The sequence below is a fragment of the Urocampus carinirostris genome, chromosome 5, assembly GCF_059441175.1.
Source record: "Urocampus carinirostris isolate Australia breed hairy pipefish chromosome 5, RoL_Ucar_1.0, whole genome shotgun sequence".
In the NCBI taxonomy this organism is placed as follows: Eukaryota; Metazoa; Chordata; class Actinopteri; order Syngnathiformes; family Syngnathidae; genus Urocampus; species Urocampus carinirostris.
In genome coordinates, this window is record NC_142353.1 from 26241433 (window position 1) to 26268264 (window position 26832).

Here is a 26832-nt window from a genome sequence, read left to right on the forward strand (position 1 = left end):
CAGTTACCGTGCTGCACAGGCAACATTGAATTTCATGTTGTATTTGACAGTCCGCTAGATTGCTTCGTGTCCCAACTAATGCCAATTGACCAGTAGATCTATTCTCCATTGACGTGTGAAACCCTCCCATAAGACCAAAACTACAAAGTGTTTGCTGTCATATTTTTTTTCAGCACCACTGGTACTCAAACTTCTTCAGCAAAAGATGTACTTTGTGACTCATGCATCACAAGGTGCAAGTACCACATGAGGTCACGGAGGGTGTACCTCTACTTGTTGTGGCACAAATTCATGGTAGGTCTGGTTAACGCATGGTTGATTGTTACTGTAAACAACTTGATGTCAAAAATGTACTGCGACAAAAGAGCTTCCAGGCAGAGGTTGCCACTAACTTCATTCTTTTGAAGAGACAAAGAAGCTGACCATCATTCAATCCCACATCACAACCACCACCAGCCAAAAGAGTTTAGCTTGGAGTTCCAGATGATGTTCACTCTGACCATGTTGCACATTGGCCAGCAAGCACTGCAAAGTCAACGTAACAACCACTTTCTGTGAGAAATGGGATGTGTGTCTTTGTTTCACTAAGGAATGAACTGTTTCAAGTCTTACAATCGGGTGTAAGGGAATTTGAAAATATGTAAATCGAAACAAAATGTGCAATTTGATGACAGTAGAAGGCTGAAATCAAGGAATTATTTTAATGGCCTACAGAATACACAAATGCTTAAATTTGATTGAGATTGATTGTGTTTATTTTCAATCTGTTCACATTTCATGCACTAGGATTCAGAAGAAACAGAATATATTTTAGTTTTGACTGGGTTGCAGATCACCAGAAATCTGTCCTTTGTCCTACCTGATGATGGCGTCATGTGGTGCCAGTCGGTGACAAAAGCAGAGACCGGAGACGAAAGCCAGGCCAGGTAGGATGTGAGGAAGATGAGCAGGAAGCCAGAGGAGGACAACGATGTCGCGACCATGCTGCTGGTGACAGAGAGAAGTCAATGAGTGCCCTATAATTTCAAATTGGACTCCATGTTGGTATTGGACTGCGCAAAAGAAAAAAACGTGTAATTCAACCTTGCCCCCACTGACGCTGCCAATTTTCATATCAGAACATTTTGAAACGTTGACCTTTTATTTGCTGCTGCAACCAAAGCTGCATTTTGAAAACACTCCACGCCAAGGCTGCAAAGAGAATGCCATTGACATTTTATGTTAAAGACAAAGACAATCTTAAATTTTAAGATACATAGTCACCCCTCTTTTATCGCGTTTAATGGGGAACAGAGCCCTTCGCGAAAAGTAGAATCCGCCAAGTAACGACCAATGTTAGCTAGTGTAAGATGCTTTTAGAATGATGTAAACCAAAAGAGGTTCATAATGGCTTGATCCATATGAATCCATACGTGACTGTGTAATAATCAGTCGTGAAACAAAACAGACAGTTCCAAACCCAAGTAAATAAGTGTCTGCTTACAGACCGTGAGTTCAATCAGTCAAGTCCAAATATAGGCCAAACCATGTCCACACCCCAAGCTATTTCCAGCTGGTTCCCCACGACTTGTTTCTGGGAGGCCCTAAAAAAACAAGGAAGAGGCACACTCTCCTAAGCTGCCACTTCCAGCTTATTCCTAGATATCATAATTTAATATTCACCAGAGTAAAAACGTTCGCTAAGGCAAACTTATATCAGATTAGCACTAGCAAAAATTTGGCCAGGAAAAAAAAACAATTGCGACTTGAAAGTATTGAATTATTAAACTGGTAAGAAATCAGTCAGTAATACATTGAAGATGTACAATACATTTTGTGTCCGTGTATGCCAGGGTGCGATTGAGCGTATGTGTGAGGGAGGTTGTGGAGGTGTAAGTGTGGAAGGATTACTGCGGTCACATGAGGCCAAGTCTTACGATGCAATATTTCAAGCCAGAAAGCTAACCAGCCATGCACACTCATTTGCCCTGACAGGAGAGGTAATACCGGGCCTAAAAAAATCCAGCCCGACACGGCTCGCGGGTATTGAAGCCCAAACCAGCCCAAGCCATACAAATTAAATTGACTTGAGGGACAGAGCCAGAAGAAATCCTGTATTTTCGTTTTTTATTTGTGAGATCTTTTTCTCGCTGACACTTTTTAGAAATTATCCAACTGTCATTGTTTTTGCTTTATTTTTCTTCCTGAAGGATCCGCGCGATGGATTCTGTTCCGGTTTTGGGGCGGCAGTAGCTCAGGAGGTAAAGCCTCAGTGTTATATGTCGAAGTATCTTTGGGCAAGACACTAAATCCCTAATACCCCCCAATAAGCATGAGTGTGTGTGAATGGGTAAGTGTAAAGCATATTGTAAAGTACTTTAGGAGGTCTTCAGTGACTTGAAAAGCGCTATATAAATGCAGAACATTTACAATGTGCGGCGCAGTCCATTGTGTGTTCTCGATGTAGTGAATGAATCGATCTTTTCTCCATACAGAATGCAACACGACGTGCCATATGGTCAACATTTGAGCATTCTCCATCCCGATTGGCTAGCACAGAAATTCAGATTGAGCCATTTTCTTTTTCAATTCAAAAGCACCACCTCTAACCCCCCGTTCACAATCAATGCGATCGCAGCGGTGTCAGTAAAATAATAAGCAAAAACAATGGAACTACATTTGCTTTTCAGTGTGGCCCGGTACATAATGACCCATGACCCGGTCCTGACCGCAGCTATGTGGTTTGGCACCACTGTGATCTTCTGATCAAATATGTTCCAAACCTCAGACATTGATCCCAACAAATCATGGAGCAGTAATGATCCACAGCACCACTAGATGAAAATGGAAAAAAGAAAAAAAAAATGTTTCTTTTTGCATTAATCCAGTATCAAAATAATCATTTTGACAGCCCTACAAAGTGGGAAACATTATAGTCCTCCAATGAGTATTCATGTGGTTGACCCAGTAGTGTTCCTTGGTGCACACACGCTGTGAGGTTACAAACAGTTGAGCCACCAGCTATCTACGAAGGCCTCGCTAACGTGCAAAGTAATTTAACAACGTAACAGTAGAGCTTGCAGACTACTTAAAAAAAAACAGTTACAACACATTTTGGAAACCGCACATCGTAAAGCCAAACTGGTATTTGCATCATGAAAATGAAACTATGTGATTATGTTACTAATTACCGCTAAGGCTTTTGAGTGTACGTCAATGTTCATTAGTATCATTACACAACTAATGAGCTACGGTACATGCAGATGGCGAAACTGAATTGTCTTTACGAGATTACAATAACATCACTAAATTTCTTGTTGTCAATTTCAATTGCTTCATAAGCACACAGAAGGAGCAAGCCCCCTTGTGTAAAATGGGTAGGAGAAATATCTTCCAGGTCATGCACCACACAGACAAACAGCAATAAACATGATATAATTATCAGCAAATCCCATAGGTAAAGTAGCTTTTGGCATGAAAGAGATCCCTCGGTTTTCGCGGTTAGTGGGGAGCAGAACCACCCACGAGATAAAAATCCGCAAAAAAGAATCGCACCTGCATGAAGGCCACCAAGGGTTAAACTCACCTCAGGGTGACATAATTACTGACTGAGAGCATGCGACTGTAACTAAATAATTATAGATCTACAAATAATAACACACAACATGTAACTGAAGCTGAAATCATGTTTTTTTTTGGTCATTTTACAAAAGTAAAACGAAATTGGAGGGCTTCTCCCTTTATTGTCAGAAAGCAATTTAGAGAGTGGCTGGCTAACTGCACGTTAGCGCCGGCTATATCTCCTCAATGATTGAAATAAAACTCTCCCGAAATGCAACCGTTTCCAACGAATTGTATGTCTTGGTAATCCGTTTCATGGCTAATAGACCTGGCAAAATACATGATCAGCAGCAGTAGCATAGTAAAGGTATTAGCAGTAGGCCGGAACAGCAGCTCCGCACTTCCATCTGACACAGACCGTGTCGCTTCTTTTTTGTTTTGTTTTGTTCTTCCTTTTCTGTTTTTTGTCTCTACTGGAACCCAAAAATAAGGGAGGGAGAACCCACTGGTAATCATGATTTCAATTCTCTTCTGACTTTCTGATTTAATTTAAGTGTTTGACTGACAGCATACATTAGCCTATCACAGTCGCACATGCAGACAGCCACGCCCACTAAATACATAGACATACTATCGGCCCCTTGTACTTTCTGTGTGCTTTCTCTGTAAACAATGAACGATTCATTGATATCAATGACAATAAAGACAATTCAATTCAAAATCTGCAAAGGGTTGAACCAGCAATAACCAAAGCACAAAGTATTAAGGGGGTCTCTGTACAACTTTTCTTCAATTTGGATGCCTTTTGGCACTATGCTGCCTCTCCCAAATCTTAAACTGTTCAGTCATCTGGCTGGATGGGAAAGACTCACAGATGGATGTGGATACACTTTGTTTTAATATATCACTGATCTTCTTAAATAAACAAAACACTATAAAACATGAGAAAGCTGGTATTTCCTTGTTCTTATTAAATCTTAAAAATGTAAGATATTGGTACGTATTATCTTAAAGGTGGGGTGTATCATTTGAGGTGTCCTTAAAACATTAAAAGTTAAATATTGTCTATTAAGTAGGTGTTAACAATACCTGATTGAGTTCAAATAGACCTTATGCTTTATTTTCCACAGTGCCTGTCTGCTTGTATCTTACTTGTATCAGAGCTGCTTGGAACGGAAAACATTAGGCTCGAGGAATGGGGCCTGGGGGGGATTGCTGGAGATTGACACGATGCTCGTTCCTGCAGGTTTTTAGTTTATTTGTCATTGTAGCATGAAAATGGTGAAAGGGAGAAAAGGCCTGCTTCTAGTAGAGTGTAAATCCCAACCCAAACCCCAAGAAAGATGAAAAAAAATAAGAGTTTATTCAAGCGCATCTAAGAAATGCACATACTTGCACAAGCTACAATCATGACTTTAAGCCACAATATGGCGGCAGACAACAACAAATTCCAAATTCCGTACTGCTCCTGTAAAGCAGTAGTCAGCCCAGGCTATTCATTTGTTACACGTAGTTTTGATTACTGTAATGGATTGCTCTAAGCTATCCTGATGTCTAGCATCAAATGTTTGCAGCTGGTGCAGTCTTTTGAATAGAAAAAGAAAGATTGATCGTATTACCCCAATCTAAACTGACTTCCTCTGGCTTTTTTTGTGTTTGATGGAATTTTAGGGTTCTGTTACTAATGTAGACTTCCCCGCCCCTTACTTCTCTTAGTTGTTTTGTTTTCTTAGATTTAGTTGCATCCAATTTTCCTTCTCAGACATCATGTGGCCTTCCCCCATGAGCAACATGACGGACAGCAAAAGCACTTGAGCCGACAGCAGCTGAATAAGCAGTGGTGTCAAAACAAATAAATATCAATAATGACAACTTTTTACAATGGTGATTTCTTGCTGTGTGAACTGGTAAGGTGACAAAACTATAAAGTCAGGGTAGCACACAGATATGTGCCCTGGTAGACAGCTCATGAGATCACTCTCTTCAAACATGGAGTCGGTACATCCAGGACCGTCCAATGAATGCAGCTGTGTAAAATGTTTACTCAAAAACGAACGATAATGCCGACAGATTTTAAAAAAATCCGCCTAAAAGCACTACGTTCCTTGTCGTAATCCATTCATTTCACCACATACTTTTTCTTTTACAACTAAACAGACTCGGGACATTATTTTCAATATGACCTGGATTTTGGTTGACACCTCTCTTAGCCAATAACACGCTGTCACTGTCTATTCAAATTAGACCACAACACCACTTCAGATTCATTTTTCCGCACCATTATTATGAGCAAGTGTGCACAATGAGTGACTTCTGAAAAGAGAGGTCAAACATTTACAACTCTTTCAAAATGTCTAAAAAAAATGGCTTGCGACTGACTGGCAACCAGTTCACAGTGTCCCCTGCCCACTGCCCAAAGATAGCTGTGATGGGCTCCAGCACCCCCGCGACCCTTCTGAGAATAAGCGGTGCAGATAGGGGATGGATGGATGGATGTTTATTGTAAGTAGTTGTTCACTGATCGCTGTAACCAGAGAACCATTTTGAATGATACCCTGGTTTTAATGGATTTCCCAGTGTAAAGAAATGTTTGAATTGAATTGAAAAACTACTGTTTGCAAAGTAAGAGACACTTCAAACTTATTGCACACATTCATCACTGAGCTAGTTTGTTGATTATGTTTAAATTTAAAATGTACCAAATTTTCTCCAAGGGAGTGGGGGCACGCCCCAGGAATCCCCAAGACTGTCCACCCACCGGGGTCTCACGAAATTCTACGGGAAACACTGGACTACATAAACTTGACACGCCTTGAAAAATAAAAAAATAAAAATGTCAACACAATCTCTGCTCACATAGGCTGGCCAGGTCTTTTTTTTGTGACACAAAAAATGCCTCCTCATAGGGTACAGTGTACTTGTAATTGCTCTCATTTGAAGAATATAAAAGGTTGAAATGAAATTGGGTTGCACAATCTACAGTCTGCAAAGTAGAAGCAAGATCTTGGGCCTTTGCCCGAACCCGCTTCTCGCCAATAGCTTACAAGCGTCACAAACTTTCCTCCTGCTTTCCCTTTGCATATTTCACTATTTGTATCTAGTAATCTGGAAAATATTATTTTCATTTCGGTGCCATGTTGCTGCACTTCTCCAAAATAAACCCTGGTGCTGAAGTGTTCATTTTGGTGCAGCACTTCGAAGTGCACACTTGATTTGAGGGACCTCGGCCGAAGTAAACCCAAAGCTGCATGCTTCAGCGCCAACGTGTGCCTTTCGACGAAATAAAGCTAAGGGTTTACTCCGGGCCAGGTACCTGATATCAAGTTAATCGGTTAGGTTTCGGGCTTATTTATCCGCAGGCCGGGTCTGGCTGGATTGTTTTAGGCCGGATCTTACCTCTACTTCAGAGTAACCAGCTCAGCTTCGACCAGCTCGGAGGCCTTGCGGGTAGGGCGCCCGCCCCGAGACTGGGAGGTTGCTGGTTCGAGCCGCAGCCAGGTCATATCCAAGACTTATAACATTGGTACCTATTGCCTCCCTGCTTGGCGCTCGGAATTAAAGGTCATTAGGTGACCCAACACAACAATTTGGTTCAAATGGACCCATGAGAATCTCAAAGTAAGAATGTGGATACCATTAAACTGAAACTTAAACCTTTGCAAAGGTGTTTGTTGGGCATATTTTTTGAAGTTTTCTCCATCAAAACTCATCTAACGTGCGTTTATAGACATCACAGAACCGGCCTTTCCCTCAAACAAAAAACAAAACAGTTATACAATATGTCTTGATATAAAAATCAGGTAGCTGCAAATTAAAGTACAAAACATAGTCTAACCTTTACTTGATGAACAGATAGCAATGTGTGTATGTAAACTATATGGGGCACATAAATAGCATACAGACACCACAGACTGTGAACATGAGCCTGCAAGTTGCAGCAGAGAAGCTTGAGAAGAAAAAGGAGGAGCCTGGAAGAGAAGCAGCGAACACCGCTTCGTTCCAAGTGAAGTTCTTTCTCGATGTCTTCATACATACACAAAACCTGCGCACCTGGTATCCAAGTGTGTTTATGCGTGTAACACAAACATCACCACCCAGCGAACGCTTTTAACCCGATCATATTAGGCTACTGGACGGCTCTGATGTTTCCTTCTCCCGTTTTGAAAGAGAGAGTGGAAAACTGACTTAGCACGCTGGCATTAGCGCAGCCGCGCCTGGAAGGAGCTCAGCAGACACATCTGCATAGCACCCTTGTGTGGGCGTCTGTGTGTAAAATCAAGTGGGTGTATCAGAGCAGCAACAAGACCACCACAGAGAGTGAGCACTCTTGAGATGAGAAAAGTCAACTAGTCATGCTCAGTCTTGCAATGGGTCTGATTTTAAACCAGCAAATGTCAAGTAAACCTAAAATCGCTGATGATGATTCCTGCAGCCCTTCATTATTTCCCTTTCATGGTCTGACTACTCTGTCAGGGTTGAATTTAGTCGGTACGTTTGATGTGGATGCTGGACTTCAAAACTCATGCAACAAGGTGTAAATGTTTTAAGTCACAATATTGAGATTGTAAATTCCAATATAAAGTTTTAGTTGTGGGAACTTGGCCATTTATGATACAATTTTGAGCACTATTTGAGCATTTTTTAAAAAAACATCTTGTTATCACAATTCCTATAGCTTGAAGTTTTTCTGTACTTTATGTAATGTGTGTTCAGCACATTTTATGCATACAATCGATTTTATTTGACATTTTCCTATAAAGTTGTGAGTGAGTGATAGTTACATCAGTTTCACACATTCTCAACATCTCATTATTTTTCATTCAATTTCAAGGTTCTGAATGAGAAAATAAGATGTTGTCTGTTTTTTTTTTTGTCCGTTTTGTTTTTTCTCGAGGGATGTTTGATACCACATTTTTCCAGCACAATACAAATAAGTGGTCATTTCTAGTGAGACCATATTAGATATTAAAATTCCCTCCTTTTTGAAAAAAAATGGCTATTATTCTTAAATAAAACCTTTTAAATCCCATACCATGTTTCTTAATATTGAATGCATTATTCCTGTGTTTTTTTGCTATTGATTACAGTATTAAACCTGCCATTAGAAGGCAGCCAATACTCGTTATCAGCCACTGTTGTGAGGAGTGATACCTTAAAAAGGTTACTACAACCATAGATGCAGAGAAGAAAAAACAAAATTGAGGGCTTGTTCAATTATTTGAATGGACCCTTTCGTAGCCTATGTCTCGTTTAACGTCAGTCAAAGCTTGAGACAAAAGAATACTCCGCGCTGGTTAAAACACTGCGGAAAACAAGCTTTTGTTTCTGCTTGTTCGGTGTTAAAATGTCATGTCATTGGTTTGTATGCCAAAATCGGAGAAAAACATTAGTGATCGTAAATCGACGTTTTACAGGATTCCAGCGGAGACACCTGATCAAAGTGGAGTTGTGGTTGAGTTCATTAGGGTGAAAGGATTGGACCGAGGCGCTCATCAAAAATGCTCGGGTTTGCAGGGCACATTTTGTATCAGATGAGAGTAATTAAATCGTTTCAGAGGTGTTCGCCAATCCCTAGTTTCCCCCCCATGTATACAAATACTGAAAATGACCAATGGGATTTTGTTTTTACTTCAACTCATATTGAAAATAATGTTACTTCAACTTTTTTTTTACTTTGTACTTCAACTCTCACCTTAAAGGGGTTAAACAGAATCTAATTTTAATATCGGAAAATACATGTCGAAACATGTATCATAACCAAAATATGAGCTCAGGAGGTAGAGCGCTCGTCTTGGGATCAAGGGATCCCAGTTCGAATCCCGGCTCGTCCGTGTTACATGTCGAAGTGTCCTTGGGTAAGACACTGAACCCCTAATACCCCCAATAAGCAGGTTAGCGCCTTACATGGCTGCAAGGCTGCTATTGGGAAATGTGGAGCACATTGTAAAGCGCTTTGGGAAGTCATTGACTTGAAAAGCGCTATAATCATTTCATTTCATTGACTACGTCCAAACATGTAAATTTGTTCCTGTATAAACTCCAGACAGGTAAATTTCACAATTCAATACGATCAAGTGGGGGTGAAAAGAAAAAAAGAAAAAGAAAAAATAATCCACTTTTTCCCCATGCAGTGATATTAACAATGACCTGGATTGTTACATAATACAACTATATTGCGGATTTTTTTTTTCCTGGTCACCCGATTTGTCAGCTTTTTTTTAATTCCCATTTAATATTAAACTTATTTAAAAGACTGACATGAATCGAGACATAGGAGGTTTCACTGATAACACACACAAACCGTGTGCCTGCCTGATGATGATTAACCTTCAGGGACACGATCAAAATAGATAAACGGCTCTTTCAGCCCCCTGACTCTTGATTACTTCGAATTAGACAATTTTACTCAAATCAAAGTAACCTTAAAAAAAAAAGTCATACAGATTGTTCTGCATCTTTAATAAATGCCAAGTCCACAGTTTTCCCTTTTATTTTGACCATAGTTTGTTATGCATACTCTGCTCTAATGCAAATTTCAGGTAGGTGCATGGATGAATATGCAGCATGTTTACTCTGAAAATAGTACAACGTTGTCACATTCGGAAAGTGTAACAAATGTTGGAATAATCTGGACAAGGGCTGCAACTAACAATTCATTTCATCATCGACGAATCGGATTTCTAATTTCCCTCCTCATCTCCCATCTCATCTCATCTCATCAGCTGCACCGCTTATCCTCAGTAGGGTTGCGGGGGTGCAGGAGCCCATCCCAGCAATCATCGGGCAGTGGGCAGGGGACACCCTGAACTGGTTGCCAGCCAATCGCAGGGCACACAGGGACAGACAACTCGCTCTCTCATTCACACCTAGGGACAATTTGGACCGGCCAATCCACCTGAAATGCATGCCTTTGGAATGTGGGAGGAAACCGGAGTGCCCGGAGAAAACCGACGCAAGCACGGGGAGAGCATACAAACTCCGCACAGGAAGCCCGGTAGCTGGATTTGAATCCACACAGGAGGTTCCCAAGACCTTAGAACTGTGCCTGCACACGCGCGCTAACCACTGCGCCGCCGTGCTGCCCTAATTTCCCTCCTATTTATTAAAATATTGAGGTTTTGGACAGATAGATGGTAGTGCACAAAAAAACATATTCTTTGATATGAAACAAAAAAATATATCTAAGGGTTTGTCAATTAACTTGATGAATAAAAAATGCATAGAAATGTATACTTGCACCTGCAAATATGCAAGATACTCTTTTTCTACCAGTTTATCCACAGATCATATTAAATTTGGACTTATCATACAAAACAAAAAAGAAAAAGCAATACATTTCAATTTGAGATATTTTTTTTATCCACAAAAAATAGATAATTAAAAATGTAAACAAACCCACTTTTTAAAATGTTGTCAACACATTTTTTCGAAGGGGTTCAACTTTGGAATGTGATAAACATTCCTAAAATTAAAATAATATATGCTCAAGAATTTGCCCCTTGGGTAGAGTTAAACATGTCATTATTATTATTTTACTTTATTTATTTAATACTTATTATTTATGTTCAAAATGTACTACAGAGGCTGCCCTACTTACGAACGAGATTCCGGACGACGGTTTAAAAGTTCATAAGTTGCTTCAGTGCTATATTTTGTATAACTATGTTAAAGTAACCCGTCTTGTTTTCTACTAAAAAGTAAACATTTCATAAAAAATAATGGTCTATAACGATAATTAAAGTTAAGTTTAACTTACTTTTGGAGGATGGGCTTCAAGAGGTCCTCCTACATGGTAGAGAGTGGACGAAAAAAAAGCGATCCAACCATCATCTCAACCGCATTGATCTTGCTTATTCCACTTTCATTTCAAAAGAAATGGCTCCTCTTTTCTTTACACTTGCATTAGCTCAGGAGGTAGAGCACTCGTCTTGGGATCAAGAGGTCGCAGGTTCGATTCCCGCCTCCTCCGTGTCCTTGGGCACGACACTGAATGCCTAATGCCCCTGACTCCCTATTGGTGTATGAGTGTGTGTGTGAACGGGTATGTGTGAAGCACATTGTAAAGCGCTTTGGGCGTCTTCATTGACTCGAAAAGCGCTATATAAATGCAGACCATTTACTTTACACCAACCATATTGAATGGATGCATGAGATGTTGAACAATAAAAACGACAAAGTTCTAAGCGTGCTGGAGATTCGGTACGCGTGGCACTGTATGTTTACACAGGAAGTAGAAGCCTGATTTCTTCCTCGAGGTGGATGCTGCGTCACCTTTCACAGCGCCACACTTCGGTAGCGGTGGAAAGAAGCACTGCAGTGCTGTAATGTCCTGTACTCGGAAAAAGGTGCACACAATAAAAAAATCTAACTTAGAGCAATGTCCAGGTATTTTTCGACATCCTGAAAGAAATGTTCGTATCTACCGTTTTACGTAAGTCGAATGGTCGTGAGTAGGGGAGTGTCTGTACATAAAAGATTTGACATGGATTTTTTTTTTTTATAAAAACTGTCTTATAAAACTGTCTTGGCACCATCTGCCAGTCTAAAGCGGTACTACAATTCCCAGCGTCACAACAAATAGGTGTGCACTGTAGTTTGCATTGATTAAACATTCTTGGGGGCTCATAAATCATGTGAAACAACAAACCGATGATCTAATTAGTTGCCAACGCTTTTGATCATCGATTTTAATCGATTTTGTTGATTGATTTTTTTCAGCACTAATATGGACATTTGGATATACTGTACAGCATTGCAGTCTTGTTCATAACATCATTACTAGGGTTAAGCAAGTACTGATACCAGGTAAACGTTTTTCGGAGATCGGCACTCGCAGTTGTACCAGTTACAAGTAATGACTTTATCCAGTTGCAATTTTAGAATCCAGAGCCTGAGATTAAAGGGACATCTTGTACTATTTCGAACCTCCTTGTTGAAAAAAAATAAATTATATATATATATATATATATATCATATATATATATATATATCGAAAAAAAAACTATAGATTTGAATAATTAACTTAAACTCACAAAAGATCATATAAACATGTAATTCTTATCAAATAAAATTAGGTCGAGAAACAGCTGACATGATTCCATGCAAAGTAATAGATTAATAAATTACGAGGAAAGAAGAAATGCAATGATAAAGCAAAGCCACCAGAGAGCAGGTTTAGTGTCATTTCTAAGCGGACCTTTTGAGAGGCATGGCAACTATTTCTAGCATTTACAAGCACCATCCAAAATCCAAGAACTTTTCAATTCTTGAAAACACAACATAAAACTCTCTCTCTCTCTCTCTCATTAGCTGCACCGCTTATCCTCAGTAGGGTCGCGGGGGTGCTGGAGCCCATCCCAGCAATCATCGGGCAGGGGACACCCTGAACTGGTTGCCAGCCAATTGCAAGGCAACATAAAACACAAGTCAAGTTTATTTGTACAGCCCTTAATCATTAAGAGTATTCAAGGGCTGCACAGATCACAGACTATTTCAAACTACAGACTAATACTACACCCAACTGTCAAGGACCCACTTACAGTGCAGAAACATAGCCTAGCACAGTAAACAGAAAATGTAAACGGATGTCTCTTATTTGGGCAGGGTTCGGTACACAGTAAATCAGGTTGTGATCCAGGACGTACAGGTGCTCAAAATCCTTGAAAATTCAAGCATTTCAAGGATTTCGAGCACCCGTACGAACCCTGTAATAAACAGGGTGGGAAGAAACTAAAAGTAAAATAGTGCCTGACTATTGACACACATTCAGACTCAATAAAAACACATCCCTCGAACCTTAGTTGGGACAATTAGAGACTTCGCAAAGGAAGTGCTTTGTTGTAGCCAGGGATATGAAATAAAAGAGAAACCAATGTTGCGTTACATCCTCCTACAATCAACATGAAAGGCTAAATATCACTGACTCAAGTCTTCCAACATGAGTCTATGTATTTATAGCTACATTCGTGACAGAATGACGACATGAGTTCGATGCATTTTGTCCGCTAATCCCCAAAAGTTGAAATTCTAAATGGTGACCAACTGCAAGAGTGAATGAGTGCAACAGGCTGCTTTTCCCCCCTTCTTTTTTTCTGGGTTCGTCAAAGTTTCCCACGCAACTGCTTCGTTCGAAAAGAACATGACAACCACGGTGACAAAACAAAAACACAACTCGCAAGAAAGATAACAAAAAAGTGCTTACTTTGCAAAGTGTCACGCCGGAATCCCGTAAAGAGCAGATGCACTTTTTACTTTCCCACGGCAGCACAATTTACTCATCTAATCTCACGCAAATCGTTTCACTTCTGCGTCACTGTGGCTCCCAGTCGAGTTTTTTTCCTGCGAATAGCTTGTTCCCTTGCAAGAGACAACTTCTGCTTCTTTGATTTGAACCGGGAAAGCCCAAGCGAGGTTTTGCTGCACCTCCACACATACTACAACACGTCCACGGTGATCGTTGAGTTTCACATGGTGAGGCGCCCCCGTCTGTCTTAAAAAAAAGAAAAAGTAAAAAAAAATGTCGACCCTCCTTCCCAAAACCAGCAGCCAACTGGGGCCACTTGTCAAAATGCAACCGCCTCTTAAAGAGCTGCACACTGCAACGTCTGGTTTTATTCCGTTGGCTGTTCACGCCTTTAAAGTACAATTTCTCTCTTTCTTATTGCAATCTTAGACAACATACATACGGAGGTAGATGTGTGTCTTTATTATTCATTTAAAAAACACATTTTCCAAAAAAAACCCTTCACTTCAATCAAAGAAAAAAAGTGTTATTTGACACTTAAAAATTGTATTCAAACACTTATTTTTAATTGAAAATGTTTTCTTTGATTGAAGTAGTCAAGTCGAGTCATGTTTATTTGTATAGCACTTGATCACAAGGAGTCTCAAAGGGCTGCACAGACCACAGATTACCACTACCGACTATTATTACACCACTCCCTGATCTAAAACCTACGTTAGGGTAAAGAAAAACTCAAAAACCTCAACATGAGGAAAGTGAAGAAACCTTGAGAAGGTACCGCACATGAGGTAATCCACCTTTATTCAAAGTCCATCCATCCATTATCTGCACCGCCTGTCCTCAGTAGGGATGCGGGTGTGCTGGAACCCATCCCAGCTATCTTCAAGTAGTGGGCAGGAGGTCATTCAAAGTGTTTTTTTAATCAATTTTTGTTTTTCGAATAAAGTGAAAAGTTTTGAAATCCTTTTTTTTTTGGGATTGAATCATTTTGACGCAAATATCCCGCAGTGGGCGGGCGCTTCCCCATTGGTCAGACATGTTTGAGTGACAAGCGTCTGTTTTTATGATTGAAGTGAAATATTTGTTTGGTTTGAAAATATTATTTTTGATTGAAACATTTTTTTTTGATTGAATAATAAAGACACAAATCTACCCCCATACATTCAGTGCCTTGCAAAAGTATTAAGAACCTTTTGACATTAAGTGGTAGAGCTACTAACAAATTTAATTCGCTCTCGAAGTAGCTTCTTCTACTTGAAAACTTCCGAAGAAGAAACGCATTTTGAATGCACATACGCTAATCCGTTCCACGCTCCACAAAAGTACCATTTGTTTTTTTTTTTAAATATATCATAAAAGAGCATCCGAACATGAAAAAAATACTTGCTAAAATAAGATTAGCGCACAATAGATATAAAATGAAAGACACATAATTAAAAAAAAAAAAGAATAAAGGAAATAATAAAACTATTAATTTACCTTTTTGCCATAAAAAAATGATCCAATGATATCTGCTTTTGACTAGCCGTTGGAAATGCGCGAGGCAGACGTAGCGATAGCCCGACTTGTGAACACTTTTTTCTTTCCACAATTTCTGAGGCTTCATGGAATTTGGCCAAAATGTTTTTATTTTGGGTTGATTGAATGATAGCTGCATCCTCCTCCCTGCCATTTTCCTGAAACCCCTTCACCTCCTCGTTTCTGAACTCTGAACGGTAACAGGAAAAATACCTGCCCTCTGGACTCTCCATCCCACATTGTCTGCCATTTCTTAAGCAACCCCTCCTTAATTATACAATTAGCTTCCGCTCTGGTAATGCTCACACGCATTTTCATGCCATGCGCACCCAGTGCCCTTTTCGCCAGCTTGTCTGCCCTCTCTTTCCCCTGCACCCCCACATGTGCTGGCACCCAACAAAATGTGACCTGCCTCCCCTTCCTATGTACTGATTTATATAATGGTTTCCCGGACTGAATCTGATCTAATTACTATATTTTTATGTGCCCCTATTTTCACCCACTTAAGTGCCACCAGCATCGCCACCAACTCTACATTATACACCTCTAGCTTATTACACACATCCGCACTGGGTTGCCAGGCAGCTTTTAAGCGATAGCCAGTTTGTTTACGTTTAGGAAATTCTGTAAGCGGCTCATAGTAACGCATACTTGACTTGACTTTGTATCCTGAAACACCCTTGTAACTAGAGGCAATATTTTCCCGTTCAGGTACTTCGTTACCAAGAACTTTCATACATAGAGTCATTCGTAAGTTGAGGTACCACTGTATTGACATATTTCCGGCTTCAAACTTTTATGTAAAAGAATCTGAATATTTTCTAAAAATCAACAACATGCGAGACACAATCGTGAAAAGAAACCAAATGCATTCAACATGTTATACTGTGCTAACAATAAAAAAATGAAATGTGTTGATAAAATATTGCTCCCCCTTTGAGATAATACTGTGTGCAATCTACTTTAGCCGCAATCACAGCTACATGTCATTTGGGGTATGTTTCTAGAATTTAGGCACATCTTGAAAGAGAACTATTTGCCCATTCTTTCTCGCAAAACAGCTCAAGTTTCTTATGGTTTACGGGTGATTGTGCGCAGCATTTTTCAGATCTTTGCATAAATGCTCTATAGCAGGGACTGTGAACCTACGGCTTGCCAGCCATATATGGCTCTTTTCATGAGTACATATAGCTTGGTGATAAAATGCTACTAGTGCAGATTGCTCCGTAGCATTCCAAATTTAGTAAGCTCAATGTTTGGTCTGGTGCACGCATAGCCAAATCTACTATAATCATGTATACTGCTCGGTCCACTATATAAAGGGCACAGTTTTACCTACGGCACGGCAGCTGAGTGGTTAGCGCGTCTGCGGCACAGTCCTGAGGTTATGGGTTCAAATCCAGCTACGCGCCTTCCTATGCGGACTTTGCGCGTTTTCCCTGTGCTTGCATGGGGTTCCTCCAACATTCCAAAGACATGCATGTCAGGTTACTTGGCTGGTCCAAATTGTCCCTAGGTGCGAATGAGTTGGTGAATTGTACGTCTCTGTGCACCCTGCGCCTGGCTGGCAACCAGTTCAGGGTGTCCCCTGCCCACTGCCCGGAGATAGCTGAGATGGGTTCCAGCACCCCTGTGATACCACTAAGGAAACACAGTGGAGATAATGGATGGATGGATAAAGTTTTTCCCACAGTATTGAGTCAAGGTGTCACACCAACACACATTGTTTTGGCTGGACATCACTAAAGAATCCTTATATCAGGGGTCGGGAACATTTTTGACCCAAAAAGCCATAATAGCAAAATATTTAGATTTTTTGGGGGGGATAGAGCCATACCATATATTTCGAGACAGAATTCCGCAAAAACGCCGAACGCGCTCTCCAGAAAAAAACTAATTTCTCAGGGCATTTTATTTGACTATTTTTTGCACCAAATGCATATGTTGACTATTTTTTGCACTATGATGACTTTTTTTGCACCAAATGCATATTGCACAAACCCTTACGATACCAAACTGTATGTAACATCCTACATGCCGACATTTCTTGTGTAAATATTGTATAAATTATACCTATAACCTTATCCTCCTGTTTTATAACCTTATCTTCTCTGTTCCTTTATCTTCTTTTTTTTTTTAACCTCACTGTGAATGTGTGAAACTGGATTGTCATGCCCAATTTCATTGGCACAATATGTTAATCCATTTTGTAACAATGACAATAAAGGTAAGTTCTATTCTATTCTATTCTATTCTATTCTATTCTATTCTATTCTATTCTATTCTATTCTATTCTATTCTATTCTATTTCATTGTGTGACGTTAGATGATTTGTTAAATTGTGTGAAATGATAATACCAGACCATGTGTTCCACATCAACTAACATCACTTTCAACTTGTCTCCCTCCCACAATCTTTTCTTGAAAATGTAGACAAAGTGCTTTTATCCGCTGCCTAAAAGAAGGAAACAAGTTCTGTATAAACGCTGTTTCGGGAAACACGAAGCTAATAACGTAGCTTTGCTAACAATATCTGAAAAGCCGCTAATCTGGGCTAATCTGGTGCCTGTACTAATGACCAGTATACTATAAATTGCAGAGGAATCGGGAGCTTCACAGATTTCTTTTAATATTCAAAACACATAGCGAGTTTTTGTCACTTTGGGGACCCTTAGCGAGACCCTAGATAAACATGGCGGCAACTTCAAACAGGGATTCCACGAAGCAAGAGAAATACAAACTTCTCGACCTATGATTTTTCATATAAAAAATCGGTATGATAGTTCATGTTTATTTTGCCTACTTTTTTCTACTGAATGAAAGTTTTTTTATTTCACTAGTAAGCACTAAATATTACACACTGTCCCTTTAACCACGCCCAACTGAGCTAAAGAGCCCTTATCATTTATTTTCCATCGCGGCTATCTGCTTTGACCCTACCTTTACCTAAGGTGTTCTGGTGGCCTGGAGGTAAGGGGGGTTACTTTTATGCTCATCCCTGCAGTTTTTTGTTAGTGTGGCATGAAAATAGTGCAGGTAAGAATAGCCTTTTTCAAGAACAGTCCAAACGCCAACTCAAACATACAAAAAGATGAAAAAAGAAGTTTCTTTTTGCACGTCAAAGAAATACACGTACTCGCACGCGCCACAAATAGAGTTTACAGAGGCTGCATTGATGATTTAATCCAGAAGATGGCATCAAAATTCCGGACAGCTCCTTTAAGCCTTTATCCCTAAATAAGATTTTCTCCTTTGAGTGTTTGTGTTCCCTACAGTAATGAGTAAGTGACCTTTGTGCCATGTCCTGTAATGCATTTAGGGTAGTTTCACATCACAAGCAAGACACTTACCAGTGATGTCAGTCGCTGTGCTGCCGATTGGATTCGAGCCAGGTAAAGGCAATGGCCCCAGGAGGGGAACTCAGATCTGCCTGTTCTTTCATCTATTTGTGGACCTTCATTGTTACAAAAAAAAAACGCTCTGGCCCTTTCACCCGGGTTTTGACTGTTGCTGGTAAACATCCATTGCTCTGAAACTTGCAATTGTTTTCCTCTTGGTACTTTAACCTTCCCGTCTAAAGAAACATGCATTTTAGTTTGGGGGCAAATTTGTTTCTAAAATAGGACTGCTGCAGCGAGGCTTGTATCTGCAACCTGTTTAAATCTAGGCTTAAAACACAACACACCTCTATTCTCAAGCTTATGAATGACTTACATTAATTATATTTCATGTTTACAATAGCTGTGTATTGTTTGTTATTGCAACCTCCATTGCAGCCTGGTCATCATGGTAGGGGGAATTACCCCATGTGCAGTCCTTTCTCAAGGTTTCTTCATTTTCCTCATGTTGAGGTTTAGATCAGGGGATGGTGTAATAATAGTCTGCGGTTTGCAATAATCTGTGGTCTGTACAGCCCTTTGAGACTCCTTGTGATCAAAGGATATACAATTAAACATGACATGACTTGATTTGACGCCAGAATTATCAGTGGTCGGCTTGTGTTCTCAAATTAGATGGTAACATTGCAGAGTTTATCCTAAAAAGTCAAGATTTTTAGATTTTGAAATAATCATTTAATAAAGGATTGCATTTATTTTAGCTGGTATATAATCACCAACTAGTCATACTGTGTTTCATTGTTTTGCGATGGCTAACGTCCTTGTATTCAGCTACAGATCCGCCCCTGCCCTAATCACTTCATTACATTCAGAACTAAAGTTAAAGTCATAAGTCAGGGAGGTCAAATTTGCTTTAGCTGGAGGGCCACATGGTAGAAAAAATCAGTCTCACAGGGGCCATACTAGTAAATTAATAGCATATAAAGTCTGCTTCAGCAGGGGGCTGTTCTTTTTTCAATCAAATTAGGATTCGGGGATGTAAGATTTAATTATAAAACGACTATTAAGGTTTTTTTTATTTAATGTTTTTTTCTTTTCACTAAGATTGAGTCTTTTGTAGTGTTCATTAATGGTGCATTTGTAAAAAACAAAAAACAAAAAAACAAAAACAAAAAAACGGAAAAAATAAACATTTCGACTACAGTTTATTTAACTCGAGGAAACTCATGCACAGAGCTGGCCCAAGGCATAAGCAAGCTAAGCGGCTGCTTAGGGCCCCGCAACCACTAGGGAGCCCCCAAGAGTGGTCAACTTTTTTGGTGCCATCAATGTCCCCATTGTCACTTTGTGTGTCCACTCAAAAATACTTCTCCAGAAATACAACAAAAATACTACAGAATAACTACAAAACTTCATCAAATATATCAAATATAGTGCATAAAAAGAGGGACCTTAAGTGTTATTTTGCTTTCATTCTGAAAACAGAAAAATAGCATAGAACTACTACAGAAATACTATTACAGTAATACTTTATTACAAAATACTACTACAGAATGACTTACTCCAAAAATACTACAATGGAAATACTACAAAAATTCTACAAAAATACCATTAAGATACTGCTTTGGAAATACACCAATTATATTTCTACTGAAATACTAAAAAATACCAATACATAATAATGTAACATAAAAAACTACTGGAGAAATGTAACATAAAAAACTACTGGAGAAATATTACAACAAAAATACGACTACAAGAGGTTTACAACATAAAGACTGCAAATTACACCTATAGCATTACTACAAAAATTCTCCTGTAGAAATATCCCAAAAATAATACAAATGCAAAACTACAATAACACTATATTACCAAAATATTACAGAAATACAACAGCTCTACAACAAACATTCTTATGAGGAAATAATACAAAATACAAGAGATAGTACAATACTAGAAAAACAATACTACAGTGATACGACAAAAATACTATAATTATAAAACTACTGTAATAATACAAAAAATACTTCGACAATGCCACAGGAATACAAAAAAATATATACTTTCGAAATACAACCAAAGTACTACCGAAATACTTAAAAAAATACTATGACAATACTACCACAAACTACTTCTGAAGTACTACAAAAATAGTACAAAAATAAAACTTCAGTAACAAAAAAAACTACAGAACTTCAATAAATATCCAACTTCAGAAATACTAAACTAAACCTAAAAAAAAACCTATAGTAATACTTCAAAACTAAATAACAAATGAAGTGCTTAAAACAGGGACCTAATATGCTATTTTGATCTAATTGTGGCCGTTTCAAAACCAATTTGATAAAACAAATCTATTTAAAAAGAAATATAACATGTCACATGCGGCCCCCGACTCCAAATAGTTGCCCACTCCTGGAGTAGAACGTGGAATGAGTTCTAGTAGGTAGGGGACCCCAAATCTAATTTTGCTTAGGGCCCCATTGTCAGAACCAGAACAGATGGTAGACCCAAACTCTGTGTAATAATTATTTGGCACCGCCGACTTGTTAGGAAGATTCTAATCAAAATAGTATGTTCCTCATTAGAATATGTGATGATTTTTCGTAGAAGTAGTACCGTAAGTTAGTCATGTTTTCTCTTTACTTCACTTTAATGTGTGCAACGCACGCCGATTTTAAGCATTACATTATGTTCCTGGGTAGAATTCATGATGATTTCCTATAGAAGTAGTACCACAACTTGGTAGTATCTGTCAGAACCAGAACCGATGGTAGACCCAAATGCGTAACGTTTCACACAAAGCTTTATTGTAGAATCGAGGAAGTCAGGTGCAGGGAAACAAACAACAGTGATTTGGTGCTCGTTGGGCAGGAGGAGCAAGGAGCTCACGGAATAGGATCGGAGCGATGTGGCAAAACGGGTCAAGTAGCTGGAGCGTGGTCGATGCATGGAACGAGTCAAGTAGCCGGAGAAGATCGGCAAGTATGGGACAGACGAGCAGTATACAGGTTATGGCGAGAGAGACAGGAGCCAGAGTCAAATAGTGCTTGCCTTGCGTATGCGGAAGTTCGCTGACGGACTGACAAGGAGTGAATGGAGTACTGAGTTCAAAAAGGAGGGGAACCAATCAGGCAACAAGCAGCAGCTGGTGCCAAAGAAGCGTGCACAGGTGAGGGCAACGAGTAATCATGACACCCATGAAGGCTTGGGCCGGTCCTGCTCACACAGACAAGAAAGTGACAGCTATACCATACAAACACTAATTTGAATTATTGATTGCATTTTTTTAGTCTTTCTGCTTTTATTATTATTCATTTTTATGACAGTTGTTGTTAGATTACACAACTATTGTAGAAGGGAACTAAAGCTTCTTTTGCAAAGATACTCTGGGGCTATTATTTTTAATTGTGTGTATTTTGTATTGCTGTAACATCATGTCTGTGACTTTTTAAGTAAAACAACATCTGGATGGGTTTCCTCAATATTACCCGCTTGATTAATGGTCGTCAGGAAATACAGCTACTGTGGGTACTTTGGGAGTGGTGCCACTGGACATATTTAAAATTGTAAGTCATTGTTTGACGCTCATTTTTCTTTTGAGATTTTCTCAGCATTTGTCATGTCCTGCACGGTTGTCATGGCACCCAGCTGGCCCCGCCCCTTGACACCGGCTGACCTGCATTTCCTGATTACTCCTATGGGTACTTAAACGCGCCTTTTGGAACTGCTCTTTGCCAGATCGTTGTTTACCCTTGTTGAAAACCTGTTCATGCCTGTTTGATACGTGTTTATTCTTGTTGTGCTTGTTGGACTTTGTTGCACTTCGGTGTAACATTCTGAGAGATTCCTGCAAGTTCTGTTTAATCCCGTTAAATGGCTAGTCTGTAGTTTTGCCTGCATTTGAGTCTGCATTTTTTTGTTTTTGGTCCGTTTGTGTGTTGGACAACTTTTCTTTCTCAACTAAAGTGACAGATCGTCTACGCTAATGAGTTCCAACTTCCTGCTTCCCGACCCGCTTCGTGACAGAACGATCTGGCAAAGGGCAGTTCCAAAAGTACCCATAGGAGTAATCAGGAAATGCAGGTCAGCCGGTGTCAAGGGGCATGGCCAGCTGGGCGCCATGACAACCGTGCAGGACATGACAGCATTGTCCCGCGGGCCACGAGTTTGATACAGATATGATGGGTCATGAAATTAGAACTTTAAAATCAGTGTTTACTTGACATTACTCACAAACCTTTGGCAATGGAAATGGCAGTATGACCATTGAGTGTCCTGCATGAAAATATTAAAAAGAAAACATTAATGAAAAGCTGTATAAGGTCTCATCAGGTTTTCATGTCCGTGAACATTAAATCCATTATTACAAACATCGGCTTGCATAAAGGTGACAGCAGGAGGCAAGTGTTGAGGAAATTGACGCCAATTGGCAAGATGACGCCGGGCGAGTAAGAACCGCAGAGTGTCAGCATGAGAGCCCCATCATGTGCAAAACAAAACAATTAAGAGGGAGTCTTAGTCTTAATCAGTAGATGCATCATGCAAATGATGTTTTTTTCTTCTTCCCTTGCCAGTGGCCATCTTAATGTTGGTAAGTCGCAGAATACAAATCAGAGACTTAAACTTGATGAAAAAGCGGGCAAGGGGGAATGAGTGTGTGGTGATATACTGTAAGTACCATGAGACATTGTTTGGTGAGCCACTGGAAACAGTCCAATTTGAAATTACACATTATTTGTCTTTTACACCAAAACGAGTTTAAATAACAACGCCGAATATTAACCACTAGGGATGCAGATGATGTACGATGCTATAGATTTTATCTCGTGATAGTTTTTTACTCACGGTACCAGGTTGAATTAGTTGGGCCATGATTAAAATTGTTTACTGTCAACGTAAACTATGAATGCTTGGGTGAATCCCTTAACCACTAAGGTGATAGGGGCAAAATTTCCTGTGGTGTGTCTTGGACAAGTACAGCCTGGTGGCACCCATCCCTCTCCAGCCCAACATATATTTCCACCCAGTCTTGAACTGGAAACCAATGACGTATTAGGCGAATGTGCTAACCACTGCACGACATAATAACAATTCCAAAATAAAGCATACAATGTATTTATTTAATGTCTTTCGTCTTCAGATACAGCAAAGAGTGTTTCCCTCATAGTCAGTGTTAACTTTAAGATGCGCGCGTGCGCAATTGCGCACTGCTCGCACATCTCGGCGCGCAAGACAATCTAGCCAGCGCACACAAATGAGGGCTCAAAATTACTTATTAAGAAGCGACTTAAGTCAAAGTTACAGTGCATGGAGGTAAAAATAAACTGGTTCCCCTGACTTTGTGTCCTAAATGAGTCTGTGTAATATAGTGTAATAATCTGTGAAGCCCTTTGAGACTCTTCGTGATTTAGGGCTATACAAATAAAAATGACTTGACTTGACTTGACTTAAATGCGGTATTTTGAAGTCGAACGAAGTTGAGTAAAGTTAGTAGAGTATGTCAAGAACCGGCTTCTTCGGCTCGGCTCACTAAAAAGGGTCCTAAACGGCTCTTTGGGTTGTTTTTGCTTCTTTAATGCCAACATGACCAAATATTAAGTAAAATTATGCACAAAATGACTCAAAGGAAGGGGGGAATAGAACAAGAAAGAAAAAATTAACAAAATGGAAAAGTAGTGAAAAGCTGAGAAAAAAAGAAACAAAAGGAAGAGAAAAAAAAGAAGGAAAAATTGAGAAAAAAGCCAGAAAAAAAAGAAAAGAAAGAAATGTAGGAAAAAGTAAACCGAGAACAAAAAGAAAAAAGTAACAGCTTGGAAAAAATAAACACAATTAAATTTTTTTTAAAGGAATTAAAAAAAAAAGTTAAAACAAACACAAAAAAAGAATAAAAAGTTTGTGTTGCATTCAAATAATTTCCAATTATATCAAGTGAATCGTGTTGGCAACATTGTACTTCTACTAAAAAATGTGATTAAGTACAGTTCTGTATCTTACAACCGACTAAACAAGCCCCCAAAAATGTTAATATTATGCGACAAAATATATCAGGAAATTAAAAGAAATGGATATCTTGTGAAAGAATTGTAAGAACAAACGACGTTTGTAGGCCATACAACCTTTGCAATAGTACATGAGTAAATTCATTCAAAAGAGAAAAATAATTTTGCATTGCCAGAAACTCAACAAAATGTAACTTGATGTCAAGTTTTGGACATGTTTGATAATTAATCATCTTGCCACACTTGGGATTATGGTGGCTCACTGTTGTTTCAAGCGTTGCTCGCCGACTTTGTGTGAACGCTCAGACCCGTGGAAAATTAGAGGGAACATTGCTCATATTGCATTATCTGCATTTATTTATATCTTTAAGAACAGTACCATGAGTAAAAATAGTGTGAAAATAAGATAAAAGCTAATGCCTTTTCTCATGTCATCTACATCCTTTGTGATCTAATGATTACACAGTAAATTTAGGTGTATTGTTATTATTGTTATTATCACCTACGATAATCTTGGGCCGGGCCTCAAAATATTGTCAGACATTAGTGGTGGTACAAAAAAGGTTGGGGACCACTGCTCTAGAGGTCTATTTTTGCATCACAAGTTGTACGTGCAGTTTATGCCAGCCGGTTGTGCAACATTTTCCAAATGTGTTCATTCTTCTGCACAATTATGGCTTCAAGTTTAATAACAAATACTGCTTATTTCTTAGCAAGCAAGCCTGCAAATCCTCCACTCTCAAAACGCCCTCTTTAGCGTTTTAGGTCAAAAAGTGAGCTGCAAGATATAAAGGATTCTCAAAACAATTATTTGCGAGACGGCCGCTTCCTGGTGTCTCTAAACGCATCGGACATGCATGGTATGCATCTTTTAAGTGGCCAGGCCTGAATCGACTGAGGTTCCATTGTCATGACATCATATCCCAGGGGCCTCCGTTTTGTTTGGAGAAGACAAGAAGCAGCTGGAGATCTGTTGTTCATTCGTCATCTATCCAACATTCTCCAAAGCTCCGGGTTTCCACCGACTCACTGCAACAAAAGTGCAGTAGAACCTTCTTGATCCATTGCATGATCAAGTATGCTAGTTTAAGAATCAAACTGCAAAGTATGAAATATAATAACATGAAATAGATCGTTTTGCTCAGCTTATGTACCGTATTATTTTTCTGTTCTTAGTTTGTTTTTTGAAATAAATTGAGAAAACGACAAGCCATTTTCCAAATCTACAAAAATCGATTATCAAAATATTAAAAATTATCACAATTATCTACAAGTGGAACAGTTTTAAAAGGAAACGTTATTTTACTTACAAGTATTTTGAATATTATTCAGCGTGTCCTAGCGGTATAGAAATATTGATCCAAAAGCAATATTTATTTGATTGATAAGCGAAAATTCATGAACTATCACATAAATGTGCATTTGTTCTTAAATGCTCGAAGGTTAAGAAATTTGTACTTATTTTACATACTGTAACTTGAGACTCACCTAGAAGGAGCTGACATGATTGTCAGCCATCTTGCTTCTACGGGTACCGCGAAGAAACAAAAACCTTGAGAAAGGCCGTGCAAAAACATGACAAGAAAAAAGTGTTATATAAGCCGAGCTTTTCACAATTAAAATGCAGTAGATGTTATCGCACATTAGATTTTGAAGAATAGACTGCCCAGAATATTAAAAAACAAAATGTGCTTGCCTAAAACAGGAAGAGGCAAACTTTTACCAAAACGGATATCTAATGCGATCATTGGAGCTTTTTATTCAAACACAAATAATTATTCTATTCAATACACAAAACATATTGAACGTCAATAAAAAACAAAAAAATAACATACTTAATAAGTAAAACAGTCCAAAAAGTCAATGACAGCAACGATGCAGCTTCCCATCTCAGCTGGCTCGTCGCTACCAACGTTGACATGCTTCAGGTGCAGGTGTTGGTCGGCTGACTCATCTTGATATGTCCTTCTCCCTTATTTCACCACCAACCAGGCAGCCGGAGAGGAAAACAAAAGAAATGTATGATGTCAGGATGGAGATGCTTTTGAGCCTGCAGATTTCTTCTTGGCTCTTGGAGTCACAAGTAAACCAGCATTATCTGAGCGGAAGCTCCATGCAGGAACACAGGGGGAAATAAAATCAGAGACAAGAGGGGGCAATACTATGCAAACATTTGTATGTTAGTAAGAGA

At 39.2% G+C, this 26832-nt stretch overlaps 1 protein-coding gene across 2 annotated transcripts in view; it reads right to left on the reverse strand.

Moving 5' to 3' along the window:
- The window catches only part of ghra (growth hormone receptor a), a 48689-nt gene extending 34621 nt beyond the window's left edge, over positions 1–14068 (reverse strand). Inside the window, exons 1-2 of one of the 2 annotated variants that reach the window (XM_088336330.1) lie at positions 13742–14068; positions 860–984 (exon numbers count right to left, since the gene is read on the reverse strand). In XM_088336330.1, coding sequence (XP_088192456.1) covers positions 860–983 — 124 coding nt within the window. In that variant the 5' untranslated portion in view covers position 984; positions 13742–14068. Of the gene's footprint in view, positions 1–859; positions 988–13741 lie in introns of both variants that reach the window. The other variant, XM_088336332.1, reaches the window with a different exon arrangement.
- Between the last annotated feature and the right edge of the window lie 12764 nt (positions 14069–26832).